Source organism: Salminus brasiliensis, chromosome 1, assembly GCF_030463535.1.
Source record: "Salminus brasiliensis chromosome 1, fSalBra1.hap2, whole genome shotgun sequence".
In the NCBI taxonomy this organism is placed as follows: Eukaryota; Metazoa; Chordata; class Actinopteri; order Characiformes; family Bryconidae; genus Salminus; species Salminus brasiliensis.
In genome coordinates, this window is record NC_132878.1 from 39437554 (window position 1) to 39459708 (window position 22155).

A 22155-nucleotide genomic window follows, 5' to 3' on the forward strand; every position below is an offset into this window, starting at 1 on the left:
GCTCTTCACAGATGCCTCTACTGATCTAGAATGACCCAAAACATACCTCAAAAGCAACCCAGGACCTTCCAACTTAGCATGCTTTCATGCTTTTCATGCTCCTAATGAAGACAAAACTGATGGCAGCTAGACCCACAAACACAAGCTTTTGGTAATGTCCATGGGTTCCAGATTGTAATGGACTCCAAATGATTTGTGGGGGTGAACATATGGAAAATCACCAAAACAAAATGTGTCACTGTCCAAATACTTACCTTATGAGAAATATTCAGTACATATGGGGAGGTCTATCAAAGCTGTATTATGTTATAAGATGAACGGTTGGAGAATTTACAATATGCAGGACTTGGTGATGGTACTTGATACTGAGAAGGGTTTATAAGAGCAGTGCATCAGACTCTGTACTGGGTACTGGGATTTTATTTGTGTGCATGATGGACATCATGGACAATAGCATATGTCTGTAGGTTGAACCAATGTCCTGTGGTGGCGGAAATGACAAGCCACACACCAGTAAACAAGAGAAGACACAGTGGTTGGTGTGGCACAACAGATTACACCACTACCTGCCAGTGAGCTACCACAGCATGTGGGAGACTGGAGTTCAATTCCCAGTCTGGGTGGCTATGCTGCGCTACACCAATAAGAGTCCTTGGGCAAGATTCTTAACACTACATCGGCCCACCTCTGTAATACGAGTAACCTTGTAAGTCGCTCTGGATAAGACAGACAGCTAAATGCCATTAATGTAAATGTAAGACACAAACTCTTCCTAGAAAAATCCCAAAGTATCAGTATCAGATCAGATAGTAAACTGAGGTGTAAATTAAGTAATCATCTTTTTTAAAAAATCAGTTTAAGCTGAAACTCCATGGTGTATCGCATGGCTGTCTCATTCTAAATCACTCCCAGTAAGTCTCTCTCCTTCCTTTGTTCTTCCTTTGTCTCAAGCCACTAGCCATTCTGATTGAACTCTTTCTTCATCACACACTCAGAAACCCACACCTCCCTCTTGCCACGGACCAGCGTATCACTCACAGGCCTAAACTAATGGTCCATGTCCTCCTTTTTATGGCCACATTATATCACTGCAATGTCCTCGCCTCATAATGGCGGACAACATCGGCTTCCCTAAGGCCTGCTCTCTCCTGTTCAACACTCCCCACCCTCATGTGTTCCCTTTCTTCAACTCTATCTGGCGGTCTCAGCTATAAGGAAACATTCTCTCATCTCTTCAGTTTTGATCAAATCTGTTAGCGTGAAATTGGACTGATTTATTTCACTTTGCCGTCCATTCGGTGGGGCGCGCAGGAGCTATCAAATTCAGGGGATGCAAGCTATTCTGAGGTGGTACATCATCGCAGATCAACACGTGTAGATCAGCATTTTTCCTGTCTTTTCACTGTTGCAGTGGTTCTGGAATGGTGTTTGAACCCTGTAACTGCTCAGTACCCTGTGTAAGTTATTCTGGATGAACAGACCAATAGAAATTGAATGGTAATTCTTCCATTCAGAGCCTTCCATTTTGGAGATACATGATTTTAATTGGCTTATTTATTGTAAAAATGGCCTGAAAAAAGGTTGAATCTTAAACACTGCATTTGATCAAATCAGCAAATCTTTCAATACCAAACAATTTCATATTGTTTGCAGTTGCATTTTTGCTGCCAGTGAGTCAAACACCACCCTTCCTTTATTTCCCTTCCAGTCAGAACGGCCATGATTATAAGTTCTTTATTTATAAGAGCAGAAAACCCTCATTTAGTACAAAATGACACAGAAATGTCAACAACTGAAAATAAGAGCCTCTGTTTCAGTGTTTAGTGTGTCTGCTCTTTACCTTTATTACAGCTTTTATTCTTTTCAGGAGACTTGCTTTCAGTTTATCTGCACACATCTGCAGGGAGATTGCCCCGATCTAAAGTTCAGGCTTAGAAGCTGAAGTGTTTTCTGCTTTTCACCATCCAAGTAGCACCAAACAGGTAACAGGCGCTACCTTTTGCTCTGATTCAGTTAAATGCTGCTAAATTGATAGGATGGCTCTTCACAGATGCCTCTACTGATACAGAATGACCCAAAACATACCTCAAAAGCAAACCAGGACCTTCCTAGGGGTAAATAAGGCAGTGTTCTTAAATGGCAGTCAATGATCTGACCTTAAACCAACTGACCATACTTTTCCTGCTCCTCATAAAGACAAAACTGAAGGCAGCTAGACCCACAAACAACTGCAGCAACCGAAAGTGGCTGCGGTAAAGGCCTGGCAAAACATCTCCAGGGAGAAAGCTCAGCTTTTGGTGATGTCCATGGGTTCCAGACTCTAATGCAGTAATGGACTCCAAATGATTTGTGGGGGTGAACAAATGGAAAATCACCAAAACAAAATGTGTCACTGTCCAAATACTTACACCAGCTGCTTGATCAGCTCCACCTCCAGTCCCCCACACTGCTGAGTCCTGAAGTCTTCTCACAGAACTCTGTATATGACAACATACATGCATGTGTTAAGCAGTGTCCTGTCCATCACTGACAAATAATAGTATAATATATTTGGACTTATCCAAATAATAATATCCATTTCTGACATCAACCACTGTAAGTAAAGCATTACATGTAACTAAAATATGCTCTGAGTATGATCTATGATATAAATATGATCTCATGCTCTGAGATCTCAGTGGATCTCAATAGCATTTAACTTTTCCAGAACATTGCTAATATTTCCAGGACATTGCTTTTTATTTTTATCCCCAATTTCCAGGAGTTTCCATGACTGAAAAAAATTGTCTTAAACTTTTCCAGGACTCATGGGAACCCTGACTAACACAAACACCTGTGGATAATACTTTACATCTGAAGCCAGCTTAATTTTCTCCTTTCTCCCTAAAGATACAAGCTTGATATTTATCTGATAGGGGGATATTGTGGTGGTCTACCGGGTCTTGCACAGCTGTACGGGGTCCCAGTATCCATTTCTTTCTGTATTGTTTTCATATAAGTGGATTATCTTGTATCTAATCATCTCCTGGGAAAAAAAAAACTTGTATTTAATGGCTGTTTTGACGCAAATATCAGTAGATGAAGGATGGGTTGACCTTTGCACAGTACCATATCTATGAATACCTATACATGGTGATATGATTATTGATAAATTCATTGAAATGTCATATTAGCCACATCATGCAAGCCGTAGAGTATAGCAGTACTATAGATACGCTGTATCGCTTGCATGATGCCACGTGACTACTTTTGCCCATATTGCCCATAATGTGAGAACCCATGTAAACAAATCTATTTAAGAGGACGTAACACCTCGCTACAGCTTCAGTGAAGTGTGGGATGAGGTAGGCCTGCCGTCTTCGGTGTGCTAACTGACATGGGTAATGGCTTCCATTACTGTTAGCCTTCTCGCTCCAGCCCGAAACCAAAACACAAGGGAGGAAGGCAGTAATTGTGTAAATAGGACTTTTCGCCAAAATATTTCTTTAACCCTGACCGCCTTCGCTTTGACCCCCATCATAATTCCTCTAGTTGATTGCTGGATTGATCCCAATCTCATCCATCTGCCTCAAGCCCCTTAGCGCTACCATAGCGGTGTAACATGCCTGTGCTTTTCCACAGCCTTGCCGTTGAGGAACACGAGCACGAGACCAAAGGGTAGAAAGGAGGAGGGTGGGGTTATGAGGACTGAAGCTCATCAATGCAAGCAAGAGATAAAACACACAATACACAATAATGACGGCACCTTTGCAGAGGAACTAATAGACAGCGTCCACCAGCCGAGCAGAACGCATCAGAGATTAGTGCTGCTGATGAGCAGTGTGGCTCTGGGCAGGGGGGAGGCTGGGGGTTGAGAGTTCTGATGGGAGCTGGATTTGTTTCTTATCTCTGGAGTAAAATGCTGGAGGTGCAGATCAGCAAGCTGATCATGGCATGGAGGCTACACACGCACTCAGTGAAACACAGTGAAGTTGATTAAGTAGGGACTTTCAGCCATCGCTTTTAAGTGACACACACACACACACACACACACACACACTACTGCTACACTACTGCTCCCCTGTAAAAAGGCTGAATGGATCCTGTACATGGTTCACTGTTAATAGCTCTCTCTCTCTCTCTCTCTCTGCTTGTAAACCTGCAACCCTTAGGTTGCTGAGGTAACAGGATATAGCACTGTCATGCTCAATAGTTTTATTACTGTTTTCTGTGGGTGTTTGCTTCTATAAGTATCCCATAAGGACAGTTCATCCTCTCTGTCTCTCTCTTTGCTGATTCTATTATTATCTATTATTCTAACTTTTTAACAACCTGGTTCGGGACAAACGACTGCACTATTGCACATGTATAATATGTGCACATGTATAATGTACAAAACTCAGAGAGACCATCCTTTATTTAGTTTATTTCCATTAAGTACAAGTTCTTCTGGTTTAGGTTTTCCTAAACTGAAGGTACCAACAAATCATTAAAAGATACAGAGAAAAATCTGGTAGACCACCAAAATTGCTCCCATCAGATAAACAGCACTTAAAGCTTTCATGAGAGAGCGAGTGAGAGAGTGAGTGAGAGAGAGTGAGTCCTTGAGGGTTCCCACGAAGTATTAGTGATTCTGGGAATGTTGAGAGAGTGTTGAGACATTTTGAGTGATTATATATATATATATAGATATATATATATATATATGGCACTGCAAGATCTGAGTCCCTGGCGGCGTAGTGTGTTACTGACGGTAGCATTTGTAACGTTGGTCCCAGCTTTCTGCAGGTCATTCACTAGGTCCCCCCGTGTGGTTCTGGGATTTTTGCTCACCGTTCTTGTGATCATTTTGACCCCACGGGCTGAGATCTTGCGTGGAGCCCCTGATCGAGGGAGATTAGCAGTGGTCTTGTAGGTCTTCCATTTTCTGATTATTGCTCCCACAGTAGATTTCTTCACACCAAGCTGCTTGCCTATTACAGATTAAGTCTTCCCAGCCTGGTGCAGGTCTACAGTTTTGTTTCTGGTGTCCTTCGACAGCTCTTTGGTCTTCACCGTAGTGGAGTTTGGAGTGTGACTGTTTGAGGTTGTGGGCAGGTGTCTTTTATACTGTTAACGAGTTCAAACAGGTGCCATTAATACAGGTAATGAGCGGAGGACAGAGAAGCCTCTTAAAGAAGAAGTTACAGGTCTGTGACAGCCAGAAATCTTGCTTGTTTGTAGGTGACCAAATACTTATTTTCCACCATTATTTGTAAATAAATTCTTTAAAAATCAGACAATGTGATTTTCAGAATTTTTTTTTCTCATTTTGTTTCTCATAGTTGAGGTCTAGCTATGATGTCAATTACAGGCCTCTCTCATCTTTTTAAGTGGGAGAACTTGCACAATTGGTGACTGACTAAATACTTCCCCCACTGTATCTATATACATATATATCACACATTTTTGCACAATTTTTTTTAGATAGCCAATTACCCACCCCACGCGTTGGAACTGTCCCCCTATCACATGTAATGCTTGCGACGCTGGGAGGGTGAGGACTGACACATGCACAACCATCCATCGCCTCTTCTCTGCAGCCGATGCAAGGTCATCGGGCAACCAACATGCTCAAAGGAAAGTGTCGGGTACCCTGCTTTGTTTAATATAGGTATTAATCGAATAACTTTAGGTGAAATTGTGCTAATTAAATGAAATACTTGACTGCTGGTTATGTGACTCTTACACAGTACAGGGCACAGTGCACAGTGTTTTTGTGTGGGTGTTGTTTCATCCTGTACTCTTCCTGCTTTGTGTCTGTACGTGTAACTACACTGAACAAATAGATTTTACTCAGCTGAGACTGCTGTCTAGGAATTAGTGATGCAGTTCCATGCACTCCTATTTCTTCACAAGCTGTTGTGCTTGTGTGAGTAAGAGGGAAACATTGAAGAGGCTTTTTTCGATCCAAGCCATCAGTGTGCTGAGAGATGACGTGCAGCAGTGTGTTTGCCGTTAGGTCCAGACTTACTAGGAATGTGCCTGGTTATTTGTCTTTTGGCCATTTTTCAAGCTCAAGCTGATGTTAACTAGATGTTAAGGGTCATCAGCATCCAGCACGGAATCAGTTGGTTATGTTAGCTCCTGAGTTTGTCTTAAGAGGCAGACCTTCTGATTGGCTATTTCTGGCTATTAAATTGCTGTGATGTGACTCATACATATAGTCCCCTCCATAAGATCAAATTTTCAATCAAATCAATCAGACTTGATTAAACTACTTAAGAAATGTTCCAGACTTTAATTTATAGGTACGTGCATACATTGCATACCTTTTTAACACAGTCCCTCTCATCTCAAGGCATCATAATGCTAGAGACATTTTGGCTTCTCAGGTGTTAATGATTGCTCAGGCGAGTTCCTTTGCTTACTAGGCTAGCATTTAAGCTTTCAAACAACTTTGGTGTCTGTAGTCGCCATGTTTAGGAGAAGCAGCTGTGCCAGTGAAAGTCAAAGACGGGGCTTACAGACAAGCATAAGACCATTAGAAACATCGGACAAACCTTGAGGTGACCAAATTGCGTTGGTAGAGACCTCCACAAAGACCTCCACTGCTGATGGTAGAGGAATCTTCAGTAATCCTCAGAAAAATCTTCTACTGGCCGTCCCACATACCAGATACAGCCTTCAGGATCAGGCTCTGGAGACTGCAATCCACAGAAGACTTCATGAAGAGAAATACTATACTGACTACACTGCAGGCTGCACTGCAAGATGCATGATACACACACACATCTATATATATATATATATATATACATATATATATATATATATATATATATATATATATATATATATATATATATATATATATATATATACTCCCTCAGAGCTGGAGGAAGAAACCTTGGGAAGAACAAAGACTCACAATGGAGACCGATCCATCCTCCTCTGATCAGAACTATTTAAATATTATTGATGAAAGTAACCAAACCATCTATAGTGTTGAACTGCTCAGGTGTGCAATATATTCATAATCATAATATAATAATCATGGTGTTGTATAACTTCATATAGGCAGTGATGGTCAGAGTAATGAGAGTGATGAGATTAATAGTGGTAATATTAATAATGGCAGACCATTTCAGGGTCCTCTTTATGCTAAGGTGCTTTCGGGAAACTCTGCTCAGAAGAATGCATTTTTTTACTGGAGTAAACAGCTTGCAAGCACTTTACTCACTGCTCATTCATTTTGGCATGTGTGCAGTCGGGCGCGGAGATGGCTTGCAGAGTGTGTCCGATCGATATGATGCATTGTTCAAGTGCCCCAGTGTTGAGAAAGCACAAATAAACGTACTGATGTATATTCCATATGCAGGTGCTGCAGTTTAAGTGATCTTCATATGCTCAGGCTGTGCAAGTTGGTGAGCACTGTTGATGAATCATTGCTCTGCTCGGTGTCCAATAGGCTTTACAATAGCAGACCAATACAGATTCTCATAGCCGGCTTTGTCATTGCATCCCGTTGCCGCTAAGCGATGTGATGGGAATGAATGAATCAACCTCGGCATCATTGCAGGCCGATTGAAACTTGAGTAGACAGATGGTGTGCTGTAACTGCAGGCTTCCGTGTTTCATTTTTATTGCACGTAATGCAGTATGATTACCATTAACATCAATACTTTATTTGTTCCAGACAGTTGAATGTGTTGTTCACTGCTCATGTGTATTGAACCTGGAGAAACTGTGAATCTTGGAGATCACAAATGGGAAGGGAGATGTGGCTCCAGCTTGGTCATTTGCCATGTCATGTTCCACTCTCCTCCCACCTCATTTTTCTTCATTCAGATTTAGCTGAAAAGATCATAAGTGTTTTGAATCATGAGATTGAATTGTGACAATGAGGGGTCTCTGGCATTTTATTTATATGTCCTTGGTAGTAGCCAATCAAAATACATCTTATTCAAGTAATGCATATTAACCCCATATTAATGCAGCGAGGCTTATTACACGCTAAGGGGTATTACGCAGTAACTACAGAGACTTCTGTACAAACTGGTGGGGATATTCTTTGGTAATACAAGACCAGTCTGCTTGGTGGTCATATGTTGATGTAATGTGATATCAGATTGGTCTTATCTGTAATTGTAGCTTGGAGATACATTTGATAGTCATTTAGGACTAATTGTTTGTTTTGGCCTAAAATCCCACCAGTCGTAACTTTTTTACGTCATAGAAACCCCCATTCCAGAGGTCAGTTATAAATTGTTTACTAGTAATATTATCCAATCTGCAGATCTATAAAGCCTCTCTGACTAATCTAGACTAAATTACCAGAACCATATAGCCTTAATGTAATTCTGACTAGTCAAATGTTACCATTGACAGAATTTCTGAATTTCACTCTCTCTTATTTATTTTTACATTTTACTAGTAAAAAACATAATTTTGTACTAGTAAATATCCTGTTAGAGATCTAGTGTAGATTACTAGTGTAAATTATAAATCTAAATATATACAAGGTCATTTTTACTAGTCAGTATCCTGTTAGAGGTCTACAATACTTTATAACTAGTAGAAATTATAAATAAAATTTATACAACGTAATTTTTACTAGTAAAAATCCAGTTATAGAGATTTACAATACTTTATAACTAGTAGAAATTATAAATCCGGATATCCGATCCGCACCTAGAGCCCTTCGAGGTTCAAATATAGCTCGGCTTGACCCGCCATCCCTCAAAATCCGCAGAAGACAAGCGTCCAGGCTCTTTTGTGTCCTGGCACCGAAGTGGTGGAACGAGCTTCCCCTAGGTGTCCGAACGGCCGAGTCGCTCGTTGTCTTCAAACGCAGACTGAAGACCCACCTCTTCCGAGATGACTTGGACAAATAGCAGAGTACTATGGTCGCCTTATTGTATTGTGTTTAGTAGTGTCTAAAGCTTAGAGGTATCTTTGAACTATTAGTCTATTCTAACTAGCTAAGGCTTTTCTTTGGTAAACAGCAAAGCACTTTTGTAAGTCGCTCTGGATAAGAGCGTCTGCTAAATGCCGTAAATGTAAATGTATCTACAATGTAATTCTGCTAGTAAAAAATCCGGGTCCACATATCCGTAAATGAATTCTGACAAATATCTCTAATTTAGTTATGACTAGTCATGCTGTGCATTTAGGATATGTGCAGTTTCAGATTTCTTTCATTTTAAATATCTACAATTTGGGTTTCCGCTAGTAATACTAATATTATTAATATCTAAAACTAGTTTTTACTAGTCAGAATTAAAAAAGTGGACAACCGGTAAGATTCTACTAGTAAAAACATAATTGTAAATATCTGTAACTATTTTTTTTTTACTAGTAAAAAATGTAACTGTAGATAAGAGAGACTTTCTGAAATTCCATGTACGTCTTTGAATATATATGACTAGTCAGAATTACGGGATATGCCGTTTTTGTAGTCGACTAGTATGTATTAGTAGAATAGCTTTGTTAGTCTGTAGATCTAATATTATATAGTTGATCCCTGAAAGGAGGTTTTCCACTAGTAAAAACTGCAGTACAGAGATTGTTAGAATCGTTTGTTGGATTTTAGGCTAAAACAGCTAGCCATAGTCATTTGTATTGGATTATTATCATTTGCATTGGACCACATTACACTTCTCTCCCATTTCACTCAATGAATGGCTGGTGATAGCTGACATGTCACTCCATGTACTTAGTTGGCACGGAGTAGACTCAAAAGTAAGTGATTGGAGCTACTCTTTAGTGCCCTTGTTTGCTGTAGAGTGTGTTCTCTATCCCCCAGGTGACAGTAAATGGCACTTAACACCCTCAGCGATTTCCCAAAGGGACCTCCAATTAGACAGATTGTCTGATGCGTTTGGGTAAAAGACACTGTAATAGTGGTGCAGGCATTTTTTTGTGGCTAAATGTGTTTTCTGCATGCAATTCAGGATGAGGGCCGATAACAGAAGTGAGCCTATAGAGCGGTTTTAGTCTCATGCTGCTGGCCATTGTAATTGTAATACCTATTGAGGGGATTTGCTTCAAATCGTATGATTGGATAATGTTTTTCCTTGATTCACCATTCGTTTAGTTTCATGTGCATTCCCGTCTTACGCCTCACCCCTCCTGAGTCCCTCTGGCTATTTCTCGAGATTTGCTTTCTTCCCCCTGAAGTGGTCATTTTAACCACAGCATCGATTTTTCAGTGCTATCTCTCGTGCCTTTATTCTAAATGCCACGAAATGCTACAAGAATAAGAAATAAATGAAAAAAAAAATCCAAAGGCATTTGTCGGCTCTGAGGGCTTCCCAAGTTAGCGGACTGACACAGATTGCTTTATCAGGTCACTGATGAGCAGGGACAATTGCTAAGAGCAGATCAGCGTTCTTAGACATGAATCGTGAGGATAATGACAAGGATGCTGATCATTAGGATGATACCGGCTGCTGTTTTGATGCTGATTGGCTTGACTCCTTTCATGCCGTTCAGCTCGATAATGTCTCCGCACAAACATGGGATTAATTTTAGCTCCCTGTTTCTACCCCGTCAACTTCAGTGTCATTAGCTGTCCGTCAAACGGAGAGACAGGAAAAGAGAGCGAGAGACAAAGAGTGAGACAGTGGACGGAAAGCGCTAGAGCCGGATTTTGTCATGAAAGGGCGAGGAAGTGTTAGATCAAGGGGAAAAAAGAGAAAGCAGAGGAAGGAATGAGAGTGGCACAGAAAGATGACGCGGGTAGCGTGGGTGGACAGATGCTAGCTAGAGTCCTAACTGGGCTCTGAAGGGCCAATTTGGTGCCTGTTAACATGGCTGGGTGTCTGCCTTGTGGGAAAGTGACATGGATTAAAGACAAGCAAGCACATTTGAACCCTCGGTTGCAGCTACTGATAGTGATGCCAAAACTGTGGTGCAATTCCGTGGGAATTATTTCTGACTCGGAGCTCAGCACAGACAATGGGCCAGACACGCGAGACTCAGCGGTAACTGTTCTGCGCAATGCAAAATATACAGTAATGAGGCTGTATTTAGAGAATCGCCCCCCGAAGCGCTGATCCAACAAATCAGTCTCTGGCATTTTTACATGTCCTTGGTAAAGTAATGCATGTTAACCCCTTAACGCAGTAAGGTCATCACACACTAGGGCATATTACGCAGGAACTACAGGGACTTCTGTACAAACTGGTGGGGATATTCTTTGGTAATAGAAGCCAATACCAACAAATGGACATGCTCTGTCATCAGAGAAAGTAGTTGGTAAACAAACAGCATTAACATTCTTGCAGTGGTGAAATCCATCTCTCCTTAGGGTAGTTATAAGTTCTGTATTAATCAAGCTCAAGATCTTCTCAACTCAGTCCTGATGTTTTCTTTGATGTTTAGTCCAGGCATGGAAAATGTTTGCCAGAATTTGTTACACACAGACTTACACACAGTTGTCCAGATGACGGGAGTCACTGCGGTCAAGCCCACTGAGTGGCAAAAAGACTTTGTGGCAGCTGTAAACTTGTAAACTTTCCATGGAAATTCGGGGAAATTAATTGTTTGGAATAATAGGAAATGTTGGATAAATAAAGGAACTGTATTATATCATCAATGTACCGTTTTTTGTCAACCGCTGACATGAAGGCATAACAATACAGGTGATAAACAGGTAATTATGGGAATGAACTGGAATTAATGGGAATATTATAAGGTAAAGGTAAGAAACTTACATATAGTTGGTAAAAAATATACTAAAGCATAATCTTGGCTAAAATAATTAGATATAATATCAAAACAATAGAAAACGTAAAGCTGTTCCTCCCGGTGAGTGTCAGGTTTCCAGAAATCATCTGCACATATGTTCTACATAATATAGAGGAATGTAATGAATGCAGGAACAGTGAATGCAGGGGGGTGGTCTCAATAACTCTTCAGTGTGTAATGTGCCATGTGCTTCATATATAATTATTTTAGCCAACATTATGCTTCAGTATATTTTTACCAACTATATGTAACTTTCTCACCTTTATCTTATAAAATTTCCATTTTATTCCCATTAATTCCAGTTCATTCCCATGATAAATTTCCCAACTTTGAAAGCTTTAACCCTAGTGGCAGCATTAACGTTCAGTGTGAATGCGTTAGGGTTAGGAGAGCCTTAAGTTTTAGAGTTAGGGTTAGCAGAGCCTTAAGTTTCAGAGTTAGGGTTAGCAGAGCCTTGGGCTTTAGAGTTGGGGTTAGCAGAGCCTTGGGCTTTAGAGTTGGGGTTAGCAGAGCCTTGGGCTTTAGAGTTGGGGTTAGCAGAGCCTTGGGCTTTAGAGCTAGGGTTAGCAGAGCCTTGGGCTTTAGAGCTAGGGTTAGCAGAGCCTTAGGCTTTAGAGTTAGGGTTAGGATCTGACCGTGTGATTAATGACATAATTGCATCATAACATTTGAACAGTATATCAGTTGATGTTTAAAGGTTAAAGCAGGTCATTGTATGTGGTAGTGGTAAGGATTGGAGCGTTTTATGTCCTACAAAAAAAAAATCAAAATAGAGTTTAGCTCAGGGATCAGTCACTGTAGTTAAAATCAGTCTATTAAACCTGCTGTTAGATATCATCTAGCTACACTCCATAAATTCACCCTCTTTTCTCTCTCTCAGTATCTCTGCAGGACATTACTATGAGGAAGGCGTTCCGCAGCTCCACCAATCAGGACCAGCAGCTGTTTGAGCGTCAGTCACTGCCGATGCCCCTGCAGGAGACTTTTAACCTCTGCGAACAGCCGCCACCCCTCAACATCCTCACACCCTATAGGTCAGTATTTTAATATCACACACCCTGCTTTCTCAGATGTCCAAGGAAATGTGAGACACCCAAGCTTGCTTACTTCTTTTTTTTACATTTTGCATCAAAACAATCTGTATATGAATGTTACTCTTCTGAATGTTTGGTTTGTTTACAATTGTATATCTGAATTTCACTCTTCAGAATGGAAGATAACAATCAGTTTAATAATCATTCTTTAATATTCATTTTTAGATCCTATTTCAGAATTACATCCAGGTAGTTTGCAGGCAAAATCAGTCAAACATAGAATCTCTGCCCTACAGAAGCACTAAAAGTCATGGATTTTATTCTGCTCTCCTGGGATCTTTAGATAATGATCTGTTTTAGTTGCTACAGGTCTTGAGTTTATTATGCTATTATCCTTAAGATATAAGATTTATTAAGGTTCATTTACTAAAGGTTCATTAACTTGGATAACGGAATTTCTCCTCAAGATCACATATTTTATATAATGCAAGTTACCCAGATGGTATTTTAACAGCAAGTAGACAACTGTGAATGAACATTGTGTAGCAGTGCTAGCTTAAACCTCAAAATCGTTTTGATGGCACACTGGCTTGTAATATGAAGAATGGCATCTCTGTCACCGACCCTCTGTAAGAACTACATAGCGCTGCATAACAGGAGTCATATTTCTGTAAAATGCAATATTACCCCACCACGTCAGTCCACATGCTTCTTTCTTTCTTGTATAACCCCAACGCTTTGGAAATTAAAAATGTAATAATGTTTAGAAATTGATTACGAGATCACTTCATCTTACACTCAGCCATACTTCCTCAAGTGTGAAACTCCGTTACAGAGGTCAACTGAATTTCAAATGATATGAGTTATAAGTGATGTGACCGTTTTATGGTACGACTATGTTGTATTATGATACAACTTCAGAACACAACATGCATCTACTGCTGGTAGGGCCTAAAGCCAATAGTAGTGGCTGCTATAATTTTATATTTACATTTATATATTTTTACATTTATAAGCAGTTATTCAATGACATACTTCCAAAATGCAATAATAAATAAACCGCAGGAAGCCACAGTCTCCAATAATTTTAATATTGTAGTATTGAAGGCAATGCTATACATATTTGTTTGTTTTTTGTGTATTGTCTGTATGAAAAGTTTATTAGATAAAAAACAAAATATATATATATATATATTGTTTGTTTGTTTGTTTTTTTTGGTTGGTTGTTTTTGTTTTTTTTTTGTCTTTTTTGGTCTTTTTTTCCCCCTAAACTCCCTCATTTTAGTCATATTCAGTTCCCACACAGTAGCTAGGACCATTGCTGGGAGGGTGAAGGCGTGCTGGGAGGGTGATGTGCTTCCACCAAGCCTCAGTCAGAGAGTGCAAGGCCGGTTGTGCTCACTGGTACTCCTGGCCACAGATGGATGATGGGGCCAACGCTTAGATGGCTGTGCCGCTCAGGAGCCAACTGGCATCCATATTGGGTTCGGGTGTCACACACACAGACTAATAATATCAGGAATGTTTATGTATTGGGTGTAAACTGACAGCTTGACTGAAAGCAAAACATGTACACTTTCAGTCTTAATTTCATTCTGTGCATAGAACAGAGCCCTGGAGAAGTTGAATAGTCTCTCTCTCTCTGGTTTCTCTCTCTCTCTCTCTGTCAGTCACACATACACATTTGTTTTAGAAATGGTCAAAAACACGTAGATTTTTTTTAACGCATTAATTAGCAGCTGTTCATTTCAGCACTTTGTCACTTGGAGACGAGAGCAGGACAGATGTGAGAAGCAGTGCTATAAGCAGAAGCAGTAGGGGCGCAAGTCACTCTGATTGATCGGAGAGAGCTGTATCCAGTAGCTGAAGCTTCGAACACAAACTGAACGTTCTAAAGACCATCAGAAGATTGTCTCACTCGTTTCTCCCCTCATTCGCCCAGCCCACCCCACGTCGGCCCCCTTCGGCCCCCTCTATGCCCTTCATTTGAACCTCTATTTTCATCCCTCACTGGTTTAACAGTGAACTGCCGAGGCTTTACTGTTATTTAGCCATAAACAAACAAAATGAAAAAGCTAGTCAAGCAGAAGACAGCAGGAGCTGTAAACGCTTTACGGGTGTAGAAGGTGTGGCTGTTTGAGCTTGTTTATCATGGCCCTTAACTCACAGACCTGCTTGTGTAGATAAAAATGAATGGGCCTCTAGAGTGATTGGCTTTTCAATCAGTTATTTCATTTTCATGTGTTTTTTTATGAGGTCAGTCTGTGCAGATGGCTCTGAGGAGGTGTGTGTGTGTGTGTGTGTGTGTGTGTGTGTGTGTGTGTGTGTGTGTGTGTGTGTGTGTGAAAACGTCACCTTCTCTCATCCCGATGCAGGCTATTGACCCAGCCTGTCAGCCTGTGTGTCTACATAGCGAGTGTTTGGGATCCTCTTTTCTGGATCTTGACCTTTGAGGCAGGTGCAAACAAGTGGACGGATCGTCACGGTTGTAACTTCAACACGCGTCTCCAAAGCGCACTTAGCAAATCACAAACTTCCCTGAGATAGCCAATGTAGGTCAGCGTGTGCAGGAACTCTGCTCAATCGATAGCTCTGCCAGAAGGGCTGTTTCAGGTTGCTTCTCCCATTGCTCACTGCGGCAGAAGGCTGAGGATTCCAAACAAAGGTTCTACCAATCTTCAGCCATCAATATTTTTTACTACAAAGTTCTATATTTCACTGTGCGTTTGAGACAAACCTAGATCATGAAGATCTAGCTATTCCAGTTTACCTTATTTCCATCATAATGCATGATAATGCTCCTGTCTTCCCTTTCTGTCCTGTCTCGCATTCACTTATTACTTCAGGAAGGCGCCTCCAGCACCTGAGGCTGTTCTGTGCTGGATAATGTGACCGCTGTTGCATTCCCCCTCCCTTCAGTTCGGCCTCCTTCCTCTCCTGACTACTCTTCTTCCTCTCATATCTTCCTGCCTCCCGCCAACTGTTGTTGTTGGTTCCTCCACAGGAGACCCCCGCTTTTTTCTCCTCCTGAGCCCCACTCATCAGTCTGGTTTTTCATAAGTGAGCCGTGTGAGTGTGAAGAACTTTTTTAAGGTTTCGAGAACCTCCACCTCATGTCAGCGTTCTAGAAAGAGCCCTTAAAGCCGCTTGGAACCTAAAGTTTTCTTTCAAATAAAGTGAATCTGGCTCCTCAGGTTCCCCAGTGTACATGTACAAAGTATGTTGCATGCTGTATTTCACCAGTACTGCTCTCTTCTTCAGGTGGAGTGGGTGGTCCTAAAAGGGGTCAGGTTTACGTCACCATACCCTTACCAATTGCAATTTTAGCAAGACTCCGCCCCCTCTTCAAGTCTGAGCAACCTGGCAACCTGAAGCTCGGGCCGCAACTGGGGGCAGCTGTGTGCCTTAATGTCCATCCTGTCTGATGCCCACCCTCTCTTCACAGAATTTAGCAACTGTATGCTATGCCTGCCGTGTAGTGCTCCGTGTAGCCGCCTCCAGCATTTAAACTTTACTGAAGGCTTCAGCATACAATGAAATCCGTGTAAAATGTGTTCCCAGAAGCTTTACATCGGAATGAAACCCTTTTTATGTAAAGGTTCTTTAAAGGTGCCCTAAACTGGATAATTGTATACTGCATAACTGATTAATGAAAGCACTGTGAAACCCTGTGAAACCTTGCTAGCACTAGCCGACCCTTCTTAACATCTCTCCAGCTAGCTAGCTAGTGCTCTTCTATGCTGTATGGCTTCTGTGGGTTTGCTCCAACCAGGGTCACATGCTGAATATATAGACCTTTATTTGTGTATATTATTTATTTATATATTTTTATATATTATATATTATTTAATATTTAGACTCTTTAAAAGGTTCTTCACACTCCTAGCTACTGACTTACTATCATGGTTCTTTATGGTTCTTCTGTGCCATCGCTCAGAGAACCCCTAGACTGTTTCCAAACTGATGAATGAAACCTTTTGGGCTGAATGTTTGCAAAAGAAAGAAAAAAAAACAGCTGTATGTTTCTTACAACATTAAAAATAATTAATTAGTGTGTTTAAATAATCTTATTATTATCATAACTCTATTATTACTCAGGTGATATTTTTTTATTTTATGATGCAGATGTTCCTGAATCATGCTGATTGTTTAAACATCTATTTTTTACACATTGATAGACTTGGATCTAGCTACATAAAGTGTCTATCATTTATAATGGAAACTGTATGTACTAATATTTACAATTACACGCCGGTGCTTCGCTTCACCTGTTTATTTATTCAGTAGAGGTAGCAGGCATGCTGGAGGCATTTTAAAGATAACAGCATGTCATACATACGGTCCCATGAGCCACATAAGCACATCTACTTCCCATACCAAACATGTCTATGATGCCTAAAACCCTTGCTTAATGGTTTACTTCTGAGAAGCTATTACCTACATCTCAGTTGCTCTGATCTCTTTTTTTTCTCTCTCTACAGAAGAGAAATAAGGCTAACCAAGGATTTCCACTTATGCCTCTTAAGTTTGTGTATGTTTTTGGTCAGATGGTAATTTTTGACATAAATATTCGTCCATAGGAGTTATTACAAGGACAGGAGACAAGCAGAGATGGACGGCATCTAAGAATAATGCAAAAAACAAGATCAGTTAACTGAGATTCAGTGGCAGAAGAAGAGTCAGAATGCCTAAAGAGACAAGAGACAGACAGACAGACAGACAGACAGACAAACAATGTAAATAAATAAATAATAGGCTGCTACTTCAGAGCTCTCCGGCCTGAACCATGTGATGATGACTGTAGATCACTGGAACAGCCTGTTCCACTATTCTCACAGAAGACTGATGTATCTCTATGTCTCTCTCTCTCTCTCTCTCTCTCTCTCTCTCTCTCTCTCTCTCTCTCTTTCTGTGTGTGTGTGTCTCTCTGTCTCTTTCTCTCTCTCTTTGTAGGGATGATGGTAAGAATGCTCTGAAGTTCTACACTAACCCGTCCTACTTCTTCGACTTGTGGCGGGAGAAGATGTTGCAGGACACAGAGGACAAGAGGAAGGAGAAGAGGAAGCAGAAGGTAAGGAGTGGAAGGAGCACACACAGGAAAAGGCGTGGCCTCGACGAGAAGGGGCGGTGCCCGCCATGCTTGTTTGATAGGCAGTGTTTTTTGCAGTAAGACACGTTCACAATCAGATTAAAGTACCCGGGCAGCACAGGTTTGCGGTGCAGGTGCGTAAATTGGATGTGTGTGTATGTGTGTGTGTGTGTGTGTGAGGGGTAATGGTTCAAGCAAAAAAAATGATTAACCAAATAAAAATCCTTTAAATCCTCCTAACTCAAATGTAGTCAGTTACCAAAGATTTGGTTACAGCTACCGCCAGCCTGGTAATAGCTATCAAACATCGATGTCCTTTCCTAATGGGACTGTTTTCACAAAATGAATAATCCTAATGGTTTAACACATGATCTGTGACTGTGACTGGTGTCCTAAAGGAAACTGGTGGCTCTATTGCTTATTCAATACAGTTTGACACTTTTTTCACAGTGTGTGATATTTCACAGATCTTACTGTATTATGTTATTGAGAAATGATTTAATAATGAACAAAATATTGCAGTGTAGTCATGTTGTTTAACATTTGTTTCAAACAATTTCTTTAAACTTTAGAGTTGATTATTTTCATATTTTAATGTTTCAGTAAACAAAAGCCTCTACTTCATGCTTTTTTCTATATATTGTATATGTATAAACAGTACGTATATAACTTTGATTGGGGCATAAAATGCTCAGATGCGGTTTTACATGACTATTTACAACCCTGTTATGTTGCCTCAGAATAAAGCACGCTGATCTTCCCTTTATGGTGGATTTGAGAAAAAATATAATGTTGGCTCGCAGTAACCACATAGCCTAACCTAGCCTAGCCTAGTTTAGTAATGTAACCAACACATTTTTTTAATCATTCCTGAATCTTACCAGATAGTCCAGATGTCCTCTTGGAGCTGTGTGTGGTTCGCTAGCTGAAGATATTGTAGTCAGTCTGCCTTTAGCCTAGCATCCACCTAGCACCCACCTAGCACCCAGTCGCTTCGTGGACTTTCCTCGCAGCATGCGTCAGTGCTACAGCTTCTTCCTTCTCTGGTCGGCCTAGCTTTAGCTTTGAGCCTGTTAGCCTTGTAGCTCTTCCCCTAGCCTTTCCACTTTAGCGGAATACCTGCAGCAACACTCAGATAAATCGTTGATTCTGTCGAATTTCAATTGTCCCCTTTTACAGCACTGTTTTTTCTCTTCACTGAAGAAACAACAGTGTTTCACTTCCTTGTACCAAACTCTCATCATCCAACTATTGGCAATTGACAAAAAAAACACAGAGACTTTTCCATAATATATGCCCATCCAATGATGTCCTGCTATCATTAAAAGCCAAAACAAAAGGACTGTGAAAACTCTCACCCGTACAGCTGGTGGGTAGCATTCAGCTCTTAGCCAAGACGCTAACTCTTGTACATCATGAATATTAGCTGCAACCACAAAAAAAAGCTGTTGGATAACATAGATGGTGATAGACATAAAATTCAGTGGTGAGATAACTAGAAAGAAGCTGTCTGATCATATTTAAGCCCATCAGAATCGTTAGGATTAAAACCTGATAGTTTTGCTGAATGGATACTAAGGGAAACCACTAGCAGGGGTGTACAGTATTTACAATATGGCACTGGGCACTCAATCTTGTTGCTCAAATTAACAAGGAAACGTAATATCTCTGTAATGGCCTAGGGTTTAAGGCAAGTGGCCACTCGGGCCACAGGCTCTGCATTTTTAAAGGCCAAAACTAAACAAAACAAAGTGTTGTGGCCAGGGGCACCGGGCAGCAATAGGAAATGTCACCCCCTGCCACTAGTTTCCTCTAGGACACCTTTAAAACCCATTAGAAAAGCATCAGAATCAGTCACAGATCACCTCCTAAACCATTAGGATGATTCATTTTGTGAAATCAGTCCATTAGGAAAGCTCAAATACCTTTACTAGTCATTAGACACTATTACAAACCACCAGGAACCAGGAGCAAGCTTTAATGGTTTCTATTGATTTTTTTCAGCAGGGTAAGCATGAAGCAGCGACACTGTAGCAATCCTACTGTCGCTTCTGAAAGTGCACAAAATTCAAGCTTTAGTGTGGCTGCTTTTTTTGTGTGTTTGTTTGTTTGTTTGGTTTTTTTTTTAATGGCCAGATCTAGCACATGAGTGGCCTAGGTGACTGTTCAGGTGCGCTCCAAGGTTCAGGGGTACCAAAATCCATATCCTACATTATCCTTCTTTCCTTTCAGCTCCACTTTCGTAACGTTTGTGTGTCTTCTTATGTTGGAAAAGCAGGCTCATTTCTACATGGCCATTTTTTTCTCTGCCATGTGCCTTTAAGACTGATAGAAGATCAATGAGCTTTGTTCTGATCTGCCCTGTATTGTGCCTCATTCAGAAAGCAGGCAGAGCTGAAACACAGCATGAATGGACGGGGCTAAATGCTGGAAGGCTGAATATTTAACTGAATTGATCCTCATGATTCCATCAGGGAATCAATCAATTCAAGATGGCCTGTATTGCAATATACTGTAGTTTCTAAATGTGGGCTGGGTACCGAGTGGTATGTGCTGAACCTTGAGCAACGTTTACTTACTCTATCTGCCTTCAGTCTAGTGGATTGCGCCGTCTAGCTGCAGAATGCAAGCAAATTTAAGCACTGTAGCATCTTATGTGACTTGACTGCTGCAAGGAACACCCAATGTGGCCAAAAGTTTCTGGATACCTACCAAGGCTTCTTCTGAAATAAGGACCCCCAGTTGGATGAGTAGATTCTGCATCAAGCCTCATTGTATCTCATCCCAAAGGTACTGGATGGAGCTCAATCACTCAAAAAAAAAAAAAAAACACTGTTCTACTGCTCCACCGGCCAAAGCTCAGGGGCTTTATAGCCCTCTAACCCAATACTGTGTGTGCACCTTATTGCACCAATGATACGCCAGTGAATTCACCAATAAGACGGTGTCCCACACAAACATATGGAGATTGTGGGGGTAAGGTACCATGGTAGCAAACGTCTACATCTACATTAAGGTCCATTATCTGCTGACTGAAGCATATTCCGTCCTTTAGTGGAGTGAAATCCTGCTCACTGCTACATGGAAGAGATAGAGTTGTGGGTTGAGAGGCTAGGGGGTGGACATTATGTGTGTGTTTTGTGTGTGTGTGCGTGCATGCATTGCAGACTAGAGAGAGTGTGTGCTGATTAGGTGTTGGGGGTTAGGCTGGGCTTGGGTGGATGTTTTCAGTGATTAACAGTTTTGCCCCCCTCCCCCCCTTCCTCCTTTCCCCATCATTAGAGACCACAGCAGAATGGAAGCCCTCACACTGACTGCTTCTAAATTACAGACTAACACATACACACACACAATGTGGGCCACCCTCCCCCAAAGCACCAGGGGCTAATCAGAGGCTAATCAGAAGCAGATTGTGTTTCTGCGCATGAAGGTAGTCTCTCTCAGTCTCTCTCCTCTTTCCTCCAATCCTATTCAGTCTTTCTGCCCTCACTGCCACCACTGTTTCTCTCACTCTCTCTGCCGCCGCCCCTTGCAGCTGCAAACCGTGCCTGCATTTACAAGAAGGGAGTGGAGATGTATATGCATACGTGTGTGTGTGTGTGTGTGTGTGTGTGTTTTGTGTATTTCATGGTTTATGGCTTTAATAAGAGAAGGACATGCTTCAGTTTGAGGAGAGTCAGACTGCTCCCTGCTCAGTTATTGAACAATGTGATGTGTGTGTGTGTGAAGCGTGTAATGCCGTCTTTGCGGAAGATGTCAATCCAGCAGCCCATAATAATAGCCCAACGTTGAAAGTTCCTGAACCGCATCGTTATCTGCGGCTACCGGCAACCCCCCTTTTCCCAGAACCAAATGGCCCCTTGTCATTCTGCTGACAAACTCCAATCCCAGCCCTGTCGTACAGTAGCCAGATCTCAAGCAGTGTAAAAATGGAAGTGTGTGCAGTGATGTAAGACTGAGATGGCGTGAAAGATGATGGATTTTGCCGTTTGAGAAGTGTTATTAGGCGTGCTTGTCGGCGATATTTGTAATATTTCAAAAACTGAAAGATGCTCCGCATATCCTGCATTTTTCTTGTGTTTCATTTATGTCCCTGACGTCCACTTAGTCTTTGTGTTTATGGTGTAAGGGATAGTTTGGCCAAAAAATCGAATGATGTTTAAAGATGATGTATACGTTGATCAGCATGCTTGATGTCTGTGTGCTCCTTCAGTTTACAATGCGAGATGCTAAACTAAAGTTGCTAACACACACTGGGCTTAGACTGTCAGCAGTCTCATCTCAGTAAGTCTTCATGTATTTGCTACTGAAAAGCTGTTT

The 22155-nt window shown here is 41.1% G+C and overlaps 1 protein-coding gene across 3 annotated transcripts in view; it reads left to right on the top strand.

Annotated features, from left to right (window-relative positions):
- wasf1 (WASP family member 1) overlaps nucleotides 1–22155 on the top strand; it is a 102364-nt gene that overhangs the window by 55497 nt on the left and 24712 nt on the right. For all 3 annotated transcript variants that reach the window (XM_072679173.1, XM_072679188.1, XM_072679179.1), the window contains exons 4-5: nucleotides 12593–12746; nucleotides 17700–17817. In XM_072679173.1, the coding sequence (XP_072535274.1) occupies nucleotides 12593–12746; nucleotides 17700–17817 (272 nt within the window). The remainder of the gene's footprint in view (nucleotides 1–12592; nucleotides 12747–17699; nucleotides 17818–22155) is intronic.